This window comes from Coccinella septempunctata, chromosome 1 (genome assembly GCF_907165205.1).
Source record: "Coccinella septempunctata chromosome 1, icCocSept1.1, whole genome shotgun sequence".
Lineage (NCBI taxonomy): Eukaryota > Metazoa > Arthropoda > Insecta > Coleoptera > Coccinellidae > Coccinella > Coccinella septempunctata.
Window position 1 is genome coordinate 33,762,686 of NC_058189.1, and position 14,999 is coordinate 33,777,684.

Sequence of the window (14,999 nt, forward strand, 5' to 3'; positions counted from 1 at the left end):
ATGACATAACAAGGTTATCCCATGACAATAACACTCCATGAGCGTAGGTGATGTTAAGTCATTAACCTTATAATACCATTAAGTATATAGCCAAGCAGTGTAAGGCGGGGTGAATTTCCGCTTTGATTATCAATTTGAACGGGCGCGAGCGTGAAAAAGCTTCTGACTTTACGTCAGTGCTTTCCTAATTTTTTTGATTAATCAACTGACTATTGAAGTTAGTTTGTTGGAAACTTCATTGTCCTAAGCCACTGTTGAAACGGAAATATAAGTCGGCCATATTTCTCCTCCATTCCGGTCAAATTGAAATGAGCAATATGCTCCTTCCTGTTCTATATTCTAAGGTGACAAGCTACGAATCGAGTGACGAAGCTTGTCACTTAGCATTGAAAACCCTCAACATTGCATTCGGTGGCCGGTCAGCCTTACGGATGGATTCGCGGTAAAAAGCCATGTCAAGAGAATTAATACAACAAAAAACAAGCTGATGCTACGATATGCGACTGATGCAGCCTGAGGAACAGACAGACCGGCAGAGACTTTAAATAAACCTTCATGAAATGTATTAAGAGGAAAGCCGATTACATGCTGGAAACGTCAAAGGAATATCCTATAATGAAGAACTCAGTAGACTTAGTGAATGGGTCGTAGTTCACTTTCTCTGCAGAGGAAGAGTTAATTTACAGAAGAAGGCAAACAATGAGGGAAACATAAAATAAGGCAGAGATCCATTGAAAAAAAAATCGAGAAGGGACATTGAACAGGATAATGATTGAATCCCCAGTGTGGCAGATGTCAAATCCAGTGACGGATCTAAGGGACGGGGCAAGGGGGTTCAGGCTGCCCCGAGCGCCAGCCAGTGAAGGGTGCCGACGGTGCTCCTTCGAGCACAGGGCTGTTAAACCGCCATGCTGGCCGGCACTGTTGGATGCCACTTTTGCCCCGGATGACGAAAAGTGTAGATCCGTCCCTGGTCAAAACCTTCCTAGAGCTAGGTCGAGTGGATAGGTAGTAAGCAGAGCACATTGTTTCTCAGAAAAAGTTCTAAGATGAACCCTGCTATATCAATTAAAAAAACAATAAAGCGGGAAGAAGCCAGGCTTTGAAACAAATATATAGTATATAGGGTGTATTTGAAGGTGAGGTTTTTTTTTAACAGAAGGTAGAACTAGTCAAAATAAAGCGTTTTACCAAAAATCACCTATACAAAACATTCAAAATGACAAAGTTGAACAAAAAATTGAAAATGATTACTGAAATAGACCCTAATACGACCCTAGACCAAGCAAAGCAGTGGGAAAAAATTATCGACCATGTGGTTTCGTTTAGGATATTGGCTCGTTCGATACTTACGTGGTAATGAAAGTGGAAACTTAGGATTGCCGAATTATTTTCATTACTTTTTAGAAACTTACACGATTTTATGAAATGGCCATTTCAATACAAACTGACAGAAGAGACTTAGGACACAAGAGTAAAAAATAGAATAATACTTCAAAATCTCACAAATAAAATTCGTCTAAATTATTCACGAATTTTTTCACAATGGGCATCAGAATCTTCTTGTTCGAACATTCCAACATTCGTCATTCGTCGTAAAAATGGGATGAAATGGGGAAACATCATAGTTCTTTTTCCTCATAACTAACATAAGCACTTTCAAGAAACTGCCTCCATTTTCTACATTTTTTTTTCACCCTAAATTGCACGATACAACAATTATGATTCTCTCAAAAGTGACCTGATGCATCTAATCCTATGAACTTGGTACTGAACCATTCATTGTCCGCAGCCATATGTTTATGTTTTGTTTCATTTTTGCTATGCCGGAGTCACCTTCCACATTCCCGTACTTCAAATTCAATGAAATTTTGTCGAACTTCTTAGGGTTGTATCTCAGCCATCTTTGAAAACACCCTGTATATTAGTATGGGAGAAAATCAAAAAGGCTGATTCTTCAACATATTCTTTGCAGTCCAACAGAAAATGCCACCTCTGCCAGCTGGGAGACATTGCGTTCACTATAGAGGTGAAAATGATGAATTTGCAGTAATTTTAGGAAGATTTATTTTTGTTGCATCTACTCCAGAACACAATTGAGAATATTTTCAGCAGACGTTTGGGCCGTTACTAAATGCCTGGCAGACAACATTTTTGATGAAGAAAATGTAAAATTTCTAACCATTTCAGGAGTCAGGGGGGTGAAATTTTAATATTATATCATTGGGATATTCGGAGATAAAACACGAAATAAGCAGACATCGATTCAGTTGCTGAACGAAGGCAGAGGCCCTAAAAGTTTCAAAATATGTACTACACGTTATCAGACAGGGAACTTGCGAAGTGGATAATCGCAGAAGGGTAAAGAAACCATTTCTATCTAGCTCAGGCAAATTAGGGTTGTGGTTCCTAAAAATTGCTAACAAACTTGAAATGGTTTGAAATGACGGGGGAATCTTAAATATCCGTAAAGTTGCGACATTTTTCTGCCAGGACTTAACTTTTGGGGACCAAGAATCTTCGAAATTTCGAAATTCGACGTATCGCCTTTGTTCTTATAGAGGTTGATAACTAAAGCGTCTCTGAAGTCTTTTGTGGCACATCTCCCTGTTCCCAGATCTTGCGGAATAGTGTTAGGAGAGTATTGACAATGTCTTCATCCAAGGCTTTGAATATCTCCGCTGGAAAGCCGTCTAGACCAGGTGACTTATCATTTTTCATATTTTTAATCGCACTTATGATTTCCGACATTGAGATTTCGTCATCAAGCGATGTCATCGGACTATACGCGGGGAGCAGGTCTAAAATGGATAAATCCGAGTCGTTATTTTGATACAAGACCTGTGAGTAATGCTCCTTCCATCTTTCGAGAATTTTTCTATCATCAGTTAGAATAGCTCCAATAGCATCTCTTATAGGAAAGTTAGCCCTAGTATTTATGAAGCTTCCCAAGTATTTGAACTGCTCGACCTGTTCTAAAGTTTCATCCTCCAGGCTGATATCTGTTTATAGGCTTTCTGGCCGAATTACCAGGATTTTGGTTTTGTCGATATTGAGTCTAAAGCCTAAAGCTTCGTATATATGTTTATAGGTGTCCAACATTATCTGTAGATCCTCTGAGCTGCTAGCAATAAATGCGCAGTCGTCTGCATATTGAAGTTCCGTGATAATTTGTTTTTGCTCTGAGGAGCTTCAGGTTAAATAGGCCTCCATCAAATCTGAATCTTATTCCAACACCTCTTACAGGCATACTTATGTCAGCAATTATCGAGACAGCTATGGCGAAAATATTGAACAGTAAAGGAGCTAACACGCAGCCTTGTTTTATTCCAGAGTTGGTTAAGAAGTGGTCGGTTGTAGAGCCATTATACTGTTTTCTAGCGGTATTGCTGGTATGGAGGCTTTTGCACACTGCTAAGAATTTTTCGGGTACTCCAAGGCGTCCCATGATTTTCCATAGCGCTATCCGATTCACTGAGTCGAAGGCCTCACTTAAATCGATGTAGGCTGTATAGATCCTTGATTGATGTTCACAGGCCTTCTCTTGCAGCTGTTGCAGTGTAAAAATTAGGTCCACCGTACCTCGATTGTATTAAATAATAAAAGGTGAAGAAACCATTTCGAGAAGGCTGAAATTTTTATATTTTGTATATTACTTAGATAATTAAGGATCAAACATAAAAATTCGATAACTACAGGACACTTACGCAGTGAATGATTGCAAAGGGGTCAAGAAATCATTTAGGGAAGGCAAAAATTTTGATATTATATCATTTAGATATTCAAAAGTAAAACATAAAATTCGCCGACATTAATTCGGCTGCTAAAAGAAGGCGGACGCACTTAAATTTCAAAACACTAATAGGTTTTCGCGAAGTGAATGATCCAATGAAATGCAAATCGAGTTGCAAATGCTTCAAGGAACGATTTGGGAAGGCTGAAATTTTGATTCAATACAGTGGCGTATATAGAAAATATTTTCGGGGGGGGCCCCGAGATGCTTACACCATCAAATGATCCAATGGTTAGATTAGGTTGGATGCAATTTTTCGATTGAGAATCAAAGGATAACTTTGGGCATAGTCTCCCTGTTTTTCATCAATATCTCGTACACATTGTTTTCAAATCTTAAAAGTTATGATGCAAAAAAAATTACCATGGGTTGCTATTTCTAGCCAACACTCACGTCTGTGAACTATCCCCATTTAACGGACTCCTGCAACGTGACGAGAAATTGATAGAGTAGTGAGGTTTTCACAAAAGGCTTCATCATGTTTTGAACAAGAAAAAAAACGACAATGAGAAATTTCATTTTATTATAAGTGGAAAAAATAAAAATTAATTGACGACATGAAGACGAGGTTAGCTGAACATTCGCTTACATAGATGGTTACAAAACAAACCCCAGTTTTCTCGGTACACTAGCAAACTTATCAAGAACTTCCTCGTCGCTAACTGTGATGTCTCTGTGAATAGAGAGTAATGCGAGACCATTTAGTCTATTCTCAGATGTGCTGTTCCTTAGGTAAGTTTTCAGTCTTCTTAGGCTAGAGAAAGTCCTTTCAACGGTAGCGACTGACACGGGAAGAACAGCTAGTATTTTTAGAAGGATATAAATGTTGGGGAATAGATCTTTGTCACAGTTTTCTAGAGAACTAATCGCCGTTTTTGGCAGAACTTCAGGTCTTTCCTGTTTCCACTTTTCTTGCCACAGCTTAAACTCACTTCGCACAATGTTGTTAAATGACAAATCTGGTTCATATAATTTCAATGCAGCTTCTAATGAAGTGATGTCTGTTCTGATACAAAATTGTGGAAGAATGTTTTGTAAAGATATTATTGTGTCTTTATGAGATTGGAATCTTTCCCTTAACGCTTCACAAAAATCATCCAGGTATGGCACATAAACTGCTCGTCTATAATATTCTTCTTCTGTGGTATAAGGTACATTGTTGCATGTTGTTTGAAGCCGACAAAATCGTGGAAGCTCCTCTGTGACAAAAAGTTTGGAGGCTATTGTCTTCACCTGTTCATATAATGGTTTGAACGTTTGCTCGGCATTTGATCTCTGTTTTGACAGTAGGTCTAAAACAGTTGTGATGTTGCTTATAGCCTGACTAAGGTCAATGTTTTTTTTCTGAAGGGTCTCAGACAAGCTGTGTGTAGTCGACAGCATCTGGCTCAAAATGAAAAGATTAACAATAAATGGAAAAGTACAAATGGCACGACTTAAAGCAAATGCTTTAGTTGATGAAACACTAGATTCTTCTATCTTATGTAGGGAGAGTATGATAGCTTCTAAAATTTCTTTGAATAGAATAACTGAGTCATGTCTCTCCACCCATCGCGTTTCGCACAATGAAATCAGCTTCTTTCTCTTTTCATCAGGAAAGCACTCTGAAATCGTGGATTTTAAAATCTCTGTGTTCTTAGCTGATGCATGAAAGAATGCACATATTTCTTTAATGACACCCATGCAGTTTCTAATAGAGGAAATGCTACTTGCATCTGACAAGCACAAGTTGAGTGTATGCGAAGAACAATGTGTATAAAGGGCCAATGGTAGTTTTTCTCTGATAGCAGCTTGAACTCCTCTGAACTTGCCACTCATAGTGGCAGCACCATCGTATCCTTGGCCTCTCAATTTGTTCAAATCAAGACCTAAATTTGACAAGGTCTCTAATACAGTTTTCGCCAAACCTGCACCAGTTACATCATGAACGGGGACAAACGTTAGGAAATCTTCTCTGATTTTGAAAGTTTCTTCATCAACATAGCGAATGCAAAGTGAAAATTGTTCTATTTGGCTTATATCAGTGGTTTCATCCGCTAAAACAGAATAGAAGATAGAATTCCTTACTTTTGCCACAATTTTGGATTGAATCAAAGAACCAAATGTGTTAATGATGTCGTTCTGAATGACAGGGCTTGTGTACATTGTTTTTCCACCAGCACTGATCAATTGGTCCTTAAGAAGATTATCTCCGCTGTTAGCTCGGTATCTCAACAATGATCGGAAATTTCCGTCATTTTCGTCAGGTTCTTCAAGACTCACTCGTCCAGAATCATTATGACCTCTGAGAGCAATCATTTGCCTTCCGCATAACTTAATAGTTTGAATTATAGCAACCAGTTTCTTTCTATTATTCTCAATATCTAATTTTCTTCGAGAATTCACTTGATCAATAACACTTACACGTTTTTTTTTAATCAAGGATTTTGTGTTTTCAGCAATCAAAATGGATTGCCTATGGTATTTCGAATCTTGATGATTTTTGAACATTTCCCTAGCTTTTTTGAAATTTATGAAAGGCTGGGTCACAAATATTCCCAATGATTGGTGATTTCCTTTCCCTACATGTTCGCTCTGAGAGAAAAACACGCAGTATTTACAAAATGCTCCGCATTTCTCCTCTGAATACGTTAACCACTCAAATTCTTCAAGCCATTTTGCTTGAAAGGATCTCGTGTGGTTTGAAATCGAAGTGGTAGGAAATTTGTAACCAGACTGAGGTTTCCATACATTTTCTAACAATGAAACTTTTTCATCATTTGTTAATGAACAAATATAACTCCTTTGACAGTAATTTCCAATATCGTTTACATTTTTAATAACTTGAAAAATACCTTCCACATCTTGACCAGAGGAGCTGGTTTGAAAGACATCGGCACAAGCAATTTCACTTTGTCCTTCCACGGCAACGCGGGCTTCTAAATTTTCAACTCCAGGTCTATCCACATTTTGTCTTTTCGTGAAAAAATCTTGAATTGAACTTTGTCTCTTCATTGTGATTTTCTTTCACTGGTCAGTTTTCAATTACGACCCGAGAACACTAAAATACTCTTACGACTTATTATATTAGATATTAGAACGCAAACGTGAGATTTAGGTAATCATCAACTACTGTCCTAGCGGCTTCAGCCGTGTCGTGCGTATTACAGATTAGCTTTATTCACGCAAGCGCAGATAGAAAAGAACCGTTCGCGGATTCAAAGACATGATCAGAGCTTCGGAGATTTGTAACTGGTACGCATGTTCCGAATTTTAAGATCTGAGCCTGCGTATAGGTTCCCAACCAGTTTAGAAATCGTCACGCGAACAAACAGTTGTTGTATATTCACATCAGACGCCGTAGCCATGCTTCTCGAGCCTGTTTAATTTATTATAGTATTTCAGTTTTCTTTATTCATTTCGGGGGGGGCCCGGGCCCCCTGGGCCCCCCCCTATATACGCCACTGATTCAATATCATTTGGATATTCAAGAGTAAAACATGAAATTGGCAGACATTTATTCGGTTGATGAAAGAAGGCAGACATCCTCAAAATTTCAAAATACGCGTATTCAGACAAGGCACTTGGGAAGTGAAAGATCGCAAAAGTGTCAAGAAACCATTTCAGGAAGGCAGAAGACATTATATTGTTTAGACACTCAAGAGTGTAACAAGAAACTTACAGAGACGCGCCAGTTCGATTGCAAAAAGAAGGAAGATGTCCTCAAAATTTCAAAAGACTAAGTTCGTGAATGTGCATGTTCGATAACGTACCTAGTCAAGTTTGAGGGCGTCTGCCTTCATGCAACATCAGAATTATAGTCTGCCCGAGAGTCTGCCATTTTCATGGTTGATCCACGAACATCTAAATAATGTAATAGGTATCAAAACTTCAAACTTCCTGAAAGGGTTTCCCAACTCTTTTTCGAATATTCATTTCGCAGGTGTCCTGCGTGTAGCTATTTTCAAGGTACCTACTCTTGTATTTTGAAAGTTTGAGGATGTCTGCTCTTTTTTAACAACCGAATAGGTGTCTGCCAATTTCATGTTTAACACTTGAATATCTGAATAATATAGTGTAATAAATTCTGGCTTCTTGAAATGGTGTCTTCGCATTTTAGCGATCATTCAATTCCCAAGTGTCAAATATTCGGAAATTTTTATGCATTCTTTCAGCAACATGATAAATTGATGTCTGCAAATTTCATTATCCACTCGTCCCGTTTTTAACAGCCGAAAATTCTCTGGAGAATTCTTTACAGAATTTTGGCAAGAAAACGGCAGAAGTTATTTTGTATGGAACTGATCATCAGTGAATTCTACCGAAAGTACGTAGGTATGCAACTGCATGAATTCACGAGTAAATTCTCTATAAAATTTTCGGCTGTTGCAAACGGGCTTTAAATATCAAAATAATAGAAAATCAAATTTTCAGATTTACCTAATGGTTTCTCGACTCTTTTGCGATCATTCACTTCACAAATGCCCTGTCCGATAACGTAGTATTTTGAAAATTTGAGGCTGCCTGCCTTCTTTTAGCAGACGAATTAATGTCGGCAAATTTCGTTTTTTACTCGTGAATATCCAAATGATTAAATGGGTGAATCAACTTTTAAATTTCCACATGATGAAATTGTGGATTTTTTTTTTTATTGTCCTCATTTGAATACTTTATTCAAAGGATAATTTCATACTGTTTACGATTCTGTATAAAGCAGAGCTGTTTCTTCAAGAAATAGCCAAATCTAACCTGTCCTTTGGACCCTGGATCACTATACAAAACTATTTTTGAACCGACTATACATGCAACATCAACAATAATGTTGAAACACGCTTTTGGTCAACATTCAAACATTTGGGGATCCATTTTGCAGCAATTTTTCTCATGTCCAAATTGACGTGAACTATACATATAATGAACGCGTTCGTATGAAATATTCAGTGCTTCAGATATCCGTTTAGCCCAATTCGACGGTCTGATACAATCATGTCATGAACTGTATCGATATTTTCAGGGACTGACACAGAAACTGGCCTTCCCTATCGATCATCATCTTCAATGGAAAATTTACCTCTTTTGAAGCTTGTAGTCCAATTTTTCACGGTCGCATACGAAGGACATTGATCACCAAGGGTATTAAGCATATCTTCGTAAATCTGCATACCTCTTATCCCTTTTAAATAGGGGTACTTGATGATGGCTCGATACTCCAATTTTTCGATTTTCACAATTTCGGTCGACATCTTTCTTTTAATTTATTGCGTAACTCTGGTTTACTTTTATGACCTCTAACTTCACACTGGCACTTCTAATGAGATATTGTTCGTTGCTATGGTAACGCAATATTTTTTTTATGCATGGTCTAGGGTAACTATTATAGATGTCAATACATCCTCGTATAAAAATTTGAGCTTTTCTGGAATGGTTTCAAATTTCACTTCTTTCTTCATAAAAAATGGCGTCTGCCAGGCATTTAGCAACGGTCAAAATGACTGCCAAAAAAGATTCATATTCTCAATTATTGTGTTCCAAAGTAGATGCACCAAAAATTAACTCTCCTAAAATTCATCATTTCCAAGTATGAAGTTGCGTTGCGCACTAGAAAAAGTGTCATTTTTTATTCGAGTCCGAGTGACTCCGAGGAATCATATATGTATTGGAGAATCAGGCTTCCTAAAAATTTTTCTCGTGAATGTTGCTAGCCCTTAAACTATAAAGAAACTCCGCAGTGAGTCCGTGAATGTGATGATGTGATTATTAAAAAACATTCGGTTAGTTCATTGGTTCTCCAAGCTTAAATTTAGCCTAAGAGAACACGCAACTCCTCCTACAATTTGACAGCAAAAAATCCCCCAACATTGTACTAAATTGCACTTGAAAAAAATCGAAAACCTCAAGGTAATTCTACAAGCTTCACAGAGTGCTGTCAACTGATCGATTATTTACCATTAATATTTATAAGAATACGAGGGAAGCTACGGATTGAAGGTAGTAATAAATAGATGACTCACGTGCCGAATAAGGGATGCCAAAGATGCTTGTGCGCCTCCTGCATCTCTTCTATACTGGCAGTCGTGCTTCCGACCTCACCAACGTCATCGTTCCTCGAATGATTCAACTGGTTCAGGGAATCGATCAGTTGGCGCTTCATCACTTCCGATTTACCCCCTACTGTTGTTGAGCTGGCACCTGAAAGATCGATAGGCTGGCTGGCATAATGGCCGGTTTTTCCATCCACATATCTCTCCTTCGAATGATGCACCTGATTGTGAATGTCCTCTTTCTGTTGCTGTTTCACGTTGCTCATCAATTTGTGAACAGGTTTCATCCTGATCGAACCCTGATTATACGGTTTTTCCTGCATGTGTTGCCTCTGAGCATTACTCATTCTCGTATTTTGAGGATTCGAATTTTTTAAAGTACCCGAGCTGGTCTGCGAAGCAACTGGCATTCTCGTTTTTATATTCGCTTGGCAGGCTTGCGAGTGATTCATGTAGGGATTCGACAAGCTGGACATTGAAGGCGGTGGTTGAAAGAACTGATTTTGCATGGCGTACTTGTTTTCCATCGAATACTTCTGATTATGCATGTATTTCCTATTCATATCTTCGAAATTCGCTCTTCCCATTAAATCTTTAAAAGGATTTCTCATGTCGAAACTATTTGTTGCATTCTTTTGTCCCAGCAATCCAGCTTGAAGGAGTGAACTCTGCCACAAATTCATATCGAATGGACTATTGTAAGAAGGCATTCTGAAGTTACCGGGTACAGATGGAAAACCATTATTCGACATCAGATGAGATAGATTTGGAGAAGATGGCATTGTTCTAGCCATATTAGAGTTTGCTAAGGCCATCATAAGGTCTGGATTCCTGCTAAACTGCAAAGCTTCGAACTGGTTCATATAAGGCAACCAGAGCAGCTGATTCAAAGCGGCATTAGACGCTATATCCATATCACCGTAATCATTGCTACTTTTCGCCTCTTTGTTTTCTGTATAGTTGTTGAATTTAATAGTTTCTCCAGTCTCGTGCATACCCCTTTTCCATGAATCTTCCTTGTCGTTTGTTTTCGTGGACTTTTTGTCTACCGTCTTATCGTTGGGCTTTTGTAATTTCTTCGGCATTGGACTCTGTTGCTTTATGATTTCCTCCAGTTGCTGTATGGTGATAACCAGTATATCAGGGTCCTGCAGAAGATGCGGGAATTCCAAAGCCTCTGGTAATCTGAGTTCCGGCCTACTGTTCAATAGTTCTGGTATTTCTTTTCCTGGATTCGAGATGATTTTTCTTAGAATCTTCTTAGGGACCAACATAGGATCGGGTATATTTAGCGACTCGTCCAATAATAATTGATTAAGTTGCGTTAAAGGGGTGATGTCTAAATCCTTATTCGATGGATCAGATGATTTAAGCATGGATTGGGATACGTCTTCGATGGTTTTGGATTCAACAGCCAAACGTTCTTCCAAAGTTACAGGTTCTGACGTTTTAGGTTTTTTTACAGGAGGTTCATCTTCTATCAGTGGACTATTCACTTCTTGCGAGCAAGTAACGGTGGGACTAGCCGATTTTCGACATTTTCCTAAATCTAAAGGTTTCTTTTGACTCTCGATCATTATTTCTGGATTGTCTGAAAGCTCTGGAATTTGATGGTTTGTTTCTGGAATGGCCGATTTATCTTTTACGTTTGAAGCTATGTTAATAATGTTCCCAGGCGAAACGATACCAGGTGACGGTAAGACGGCTGGTAATCCGCTTGGTTGTGGAGATTGTAACGCTTCTGAGTTTTGAGAAGGTGGTCTATATATTTCACTCTGACTGAGCTTATTCTCTCTTGGTAGGCTCAAGTCAGTGGGTTGTTCGCAATAATCGTTTCTTGGCGGTATTTCGATTGTTAAGTCTCTCATTGTCTTCAAAGATAAATCCGTTGGTTGCTCTTGTTTTGGTTCGTCAACTGTTTGAGGGTTATCGCAACTTTTCTCAAAGTCTTCAGGTTCGACTCTGTCTAAACTGATCTCGGAAGTATTTACATCTAATGCAGTTAAATTATCACATTGGTTCGGTCCTTCTTCGTTCAACTGATTGGGTATCTCCTTATCCATTTGTTCTTGTGTATCACATTGACTCGGTTCCAGTTCTATTACCTCCGGACTTCTGAGCGATTGTTCCAACCTGCTCAGTATGTCGTTCATCGCCAAATTATTTTCTTCGTCTTCCGTATAATCGCATTCTTCTTTCTGAGATGTGGTGATGATATTATCTTCAGTTGTCATTTTGTCTCCCACGTCTTGATTACAGGACTCGATGAGGTTTTGGAGATGTTCTATATCTTCCATTAAATCCTTTTGCTCTTCGTTCATCTCCAGATTTTCTATCGTATCACTTTCCGTTGTTTTGTCGTATGTTTGGTGATGTTCTGAACTTTCCCACTGCCCGGATTGTATTTGTTCGTTGAATTCCAACTCCGCGACAGCTAGTAGATTGTCGAGCGGGCTGGTTTCAGCACTGCACTTGAAATCAATCTGCGCACTTTCGTTAACTGCACTGTTCACATTGTTTTCGATGGAACATGATTGTTCTGAACGGCGCGAATCTTTTCTATGGACGTGTATCGTGTGAGAAGGCAGGAGAGTTTCAACGTTCACCGGGGATTCCCAGTCAGGTTGCGACTCTTCCTGTTTGTCAGCTGCCAAAACATCCTCATCGTTCTCGTAATGAAGGTCCTCGACCTGCACAGCTGCCGATTTCTGTTTGACCTTGTTCCTCTTGGATTTCTTACTGCGGTGATGATGGTAATGCTTTCTGTCATCCTCCTCCTTCTGGGAGGGGACGAGGGTTTCCGTCCTGGGGGTCGCCCTCCAACCCTGCGGCGTCTTCGTAAGGAGGATGCGGTTCCTCTTGTCGTAATCTTCGCATTTCACTTCCACGATTCGCGTGTCCTCTTGCCTCACCCAGACGAAGATCGGGTTGACCCGCGGATTGATAGGCGGCTGATCCTGATGATGGCACAGATCCCCGTCGCGGCTTCTCGATTTCGTTTTGGCACGTCGGTGGCGGTCGCGTTGTCTGTTTGATTTACGGTGACGTTCAGGCCTTATTTTCCGGGACTGTGGGGCGGCGCTCGCGTCACGTGATCGTGAGTTATCGATCAGGACGTCGGGAGATTGCCTCGCGGGCCGCGTTCGGCGCTGCACGTCAATAACCTTCTTACGGTTAATGCAGGGGACACAATCTCGATAATTTTCTTCTCCAACTTCACTGTTATTGTTACTGAGGGGGCTTTTTCGTAAAACTGATATGGGAATGAGGGCCGGCAAGGGCGGCAGCGAGGCGCTGCTCATTTCACTCAGCCCCTCTCGCACATATTGCGTTTAACCAACTTCACTAACATACGATGATCCGAACGAAGATCCCGTCACATCCACTCGGTCTTAACATTGCTATAAAACCCATGGAAACGGGATTCCAGTAATTACATCATCGTATTCACTAGACGGGAACGATGAAACCGATTCGCATCAGAATAGGTAGACGTACACTGACAGATACCGGGACATGCTCCATGAGAATTTCGTCCGAATAAAACCGAAGTTCTATCGAAGTTTCCCGACGACTCGTTTGTCCTTAATGGGTCATGGAATTATTTTGAATTTGGAAGATGGAGGGCGTCGACAATTATACGCCACGCCTTTCGTTGCGCTTTGGCCAACAGTGTACCGCTTTTTAGATGCTAAGTTAGGGTTGCACCAGGTAGCCTTGATTGATATCGTTCTAATAGCCAACTCCTTCACCCGAAGACTCGGAGCCTGTTCCGTAATAATGCAAACTCTTTCAGTAGGAGCCTATAAGATGTCATCCACCTATACCTGAAATGATTTCTCACATATGTTACCTATATCGTGGTTCGTGGTGGGTTACAGGGTGTTCTACTAAGGCGCAGAAGGGCCCGACTTATAAGAAGTAAGGATCTCGAGTTATATTTCTTCGAGGTGAACACAGCAAAAAGTAGGCAATGTCACATTTTTCGATTATACCGATCGGAAAAAGAACCAGATAAGAATTATCAGTATCTAATTTTGTTGTCGATGGGACATCTGTCAAATAATGAGAAGTTAATAAATTATACTTTATATGTTTGAAATAATTTCATTTTGAGAAAAGCATGATGATTATACATTTTTCAAAAATCCAAAAAGACCAAGAATATAAATACATACCATGTTTGTTTATAAGGTTATTGAAATAATTTCATTTTGAAAAAGCATTATAATTAGGTAGGTATACATTTTCCAAAAATTCAAAAAGACCAAGAATATAAATACCATGTTTGTTTTTATCAATGATTTCGAAGATATTGAACGGAATTTGATTTTTCTTCCCAATCCTACCAAAAACTGTGCTAGAACTTTGTTTTCCATGATATTTACTTATTTTTGATATTAAGGTTTATATTATAAACACACAAGTAAAAGAAACAAGAAATTTGCGAAAATTCTGGAAATATGTAGTTATTTATGTATCAAGGACGAAAAACATATTACATTTTATTCGTCGACCTCCATAGGCGCCCACATAAATTTTTCTCAGGGGGGCAAAATATCATCTACGGTTAGTTTTACTGAAAGAAAAATTTCTCTAACGGTGACTATCGAAAAATTTCCAAAAAGATGGAATCAATTAAATGATCGTCAAGACCGAACGTCTGCATCGAGCTCAATAAAATCTTCAGATTTTTAACTAGAGGAGTTGCTCTTTCAGAATGTGTATCACATTTCCATCTACGGTTAGTTTTATTGAAAGAAAAATTACTCTAACGGTGACTATCGAAAAATTTCCAAAAAGATGGAATAAATTAAATGATCGTCAAAACCGAACGGATGCATCGAGCTCCATAAAATCTTCAAATTTTCAACTAGAGGTGTTGCTCTTTCAGAATATGTATCACATTTCTATTTACGGTTAGTTTTATTGAAAGAAAAATTACTCTTACGGTGTCTATCGAAAAATTTTCAAAAAGATGGAATCAATTAAATCATCGTCAAGACCGAATTGCTGGAACGAGCTCCATAAAATCTTCAGATTTTCAACAAGATGAGTTGCTCTTTCAGAATATGTATCACATTTCCATCATCTACGGTTAGTTTTATTGACAGAAAAATTAATCTAACGTTGACTATCGAAAAATTTCCAAAAAGATGGAATCAATTAAATGATCGTCAAGACCG

The 14,999-nt window shown here is 38.9% G+C and overlaps 1 protein-coding gene across 1 annotated transcript in view; it reads right to left on the reverse strand.

Annotated features, from left to right (window-relative positions):
* LOC123311648 overlaps nt 1–13,326 on the reverse strand; it is a 29,745-nt gene extending 16,419 nt beyond the window's left edge. Inside the window, exon 1 of the mRNA XM_044895719.1 lies at nt 9,784–13,326. Coding sequence (XP_044751654.1) covers nt 9,784–13,115 — 3,332 coding nt within the window. The 5' untranslated portion in view covers nt 13,116–13,326. The remainder of the gene's footprint in view (nt 1–9,783) is intronic.
* Nucleotides 13,327–14,999: the final 1,673 nt, after the last annotated feature.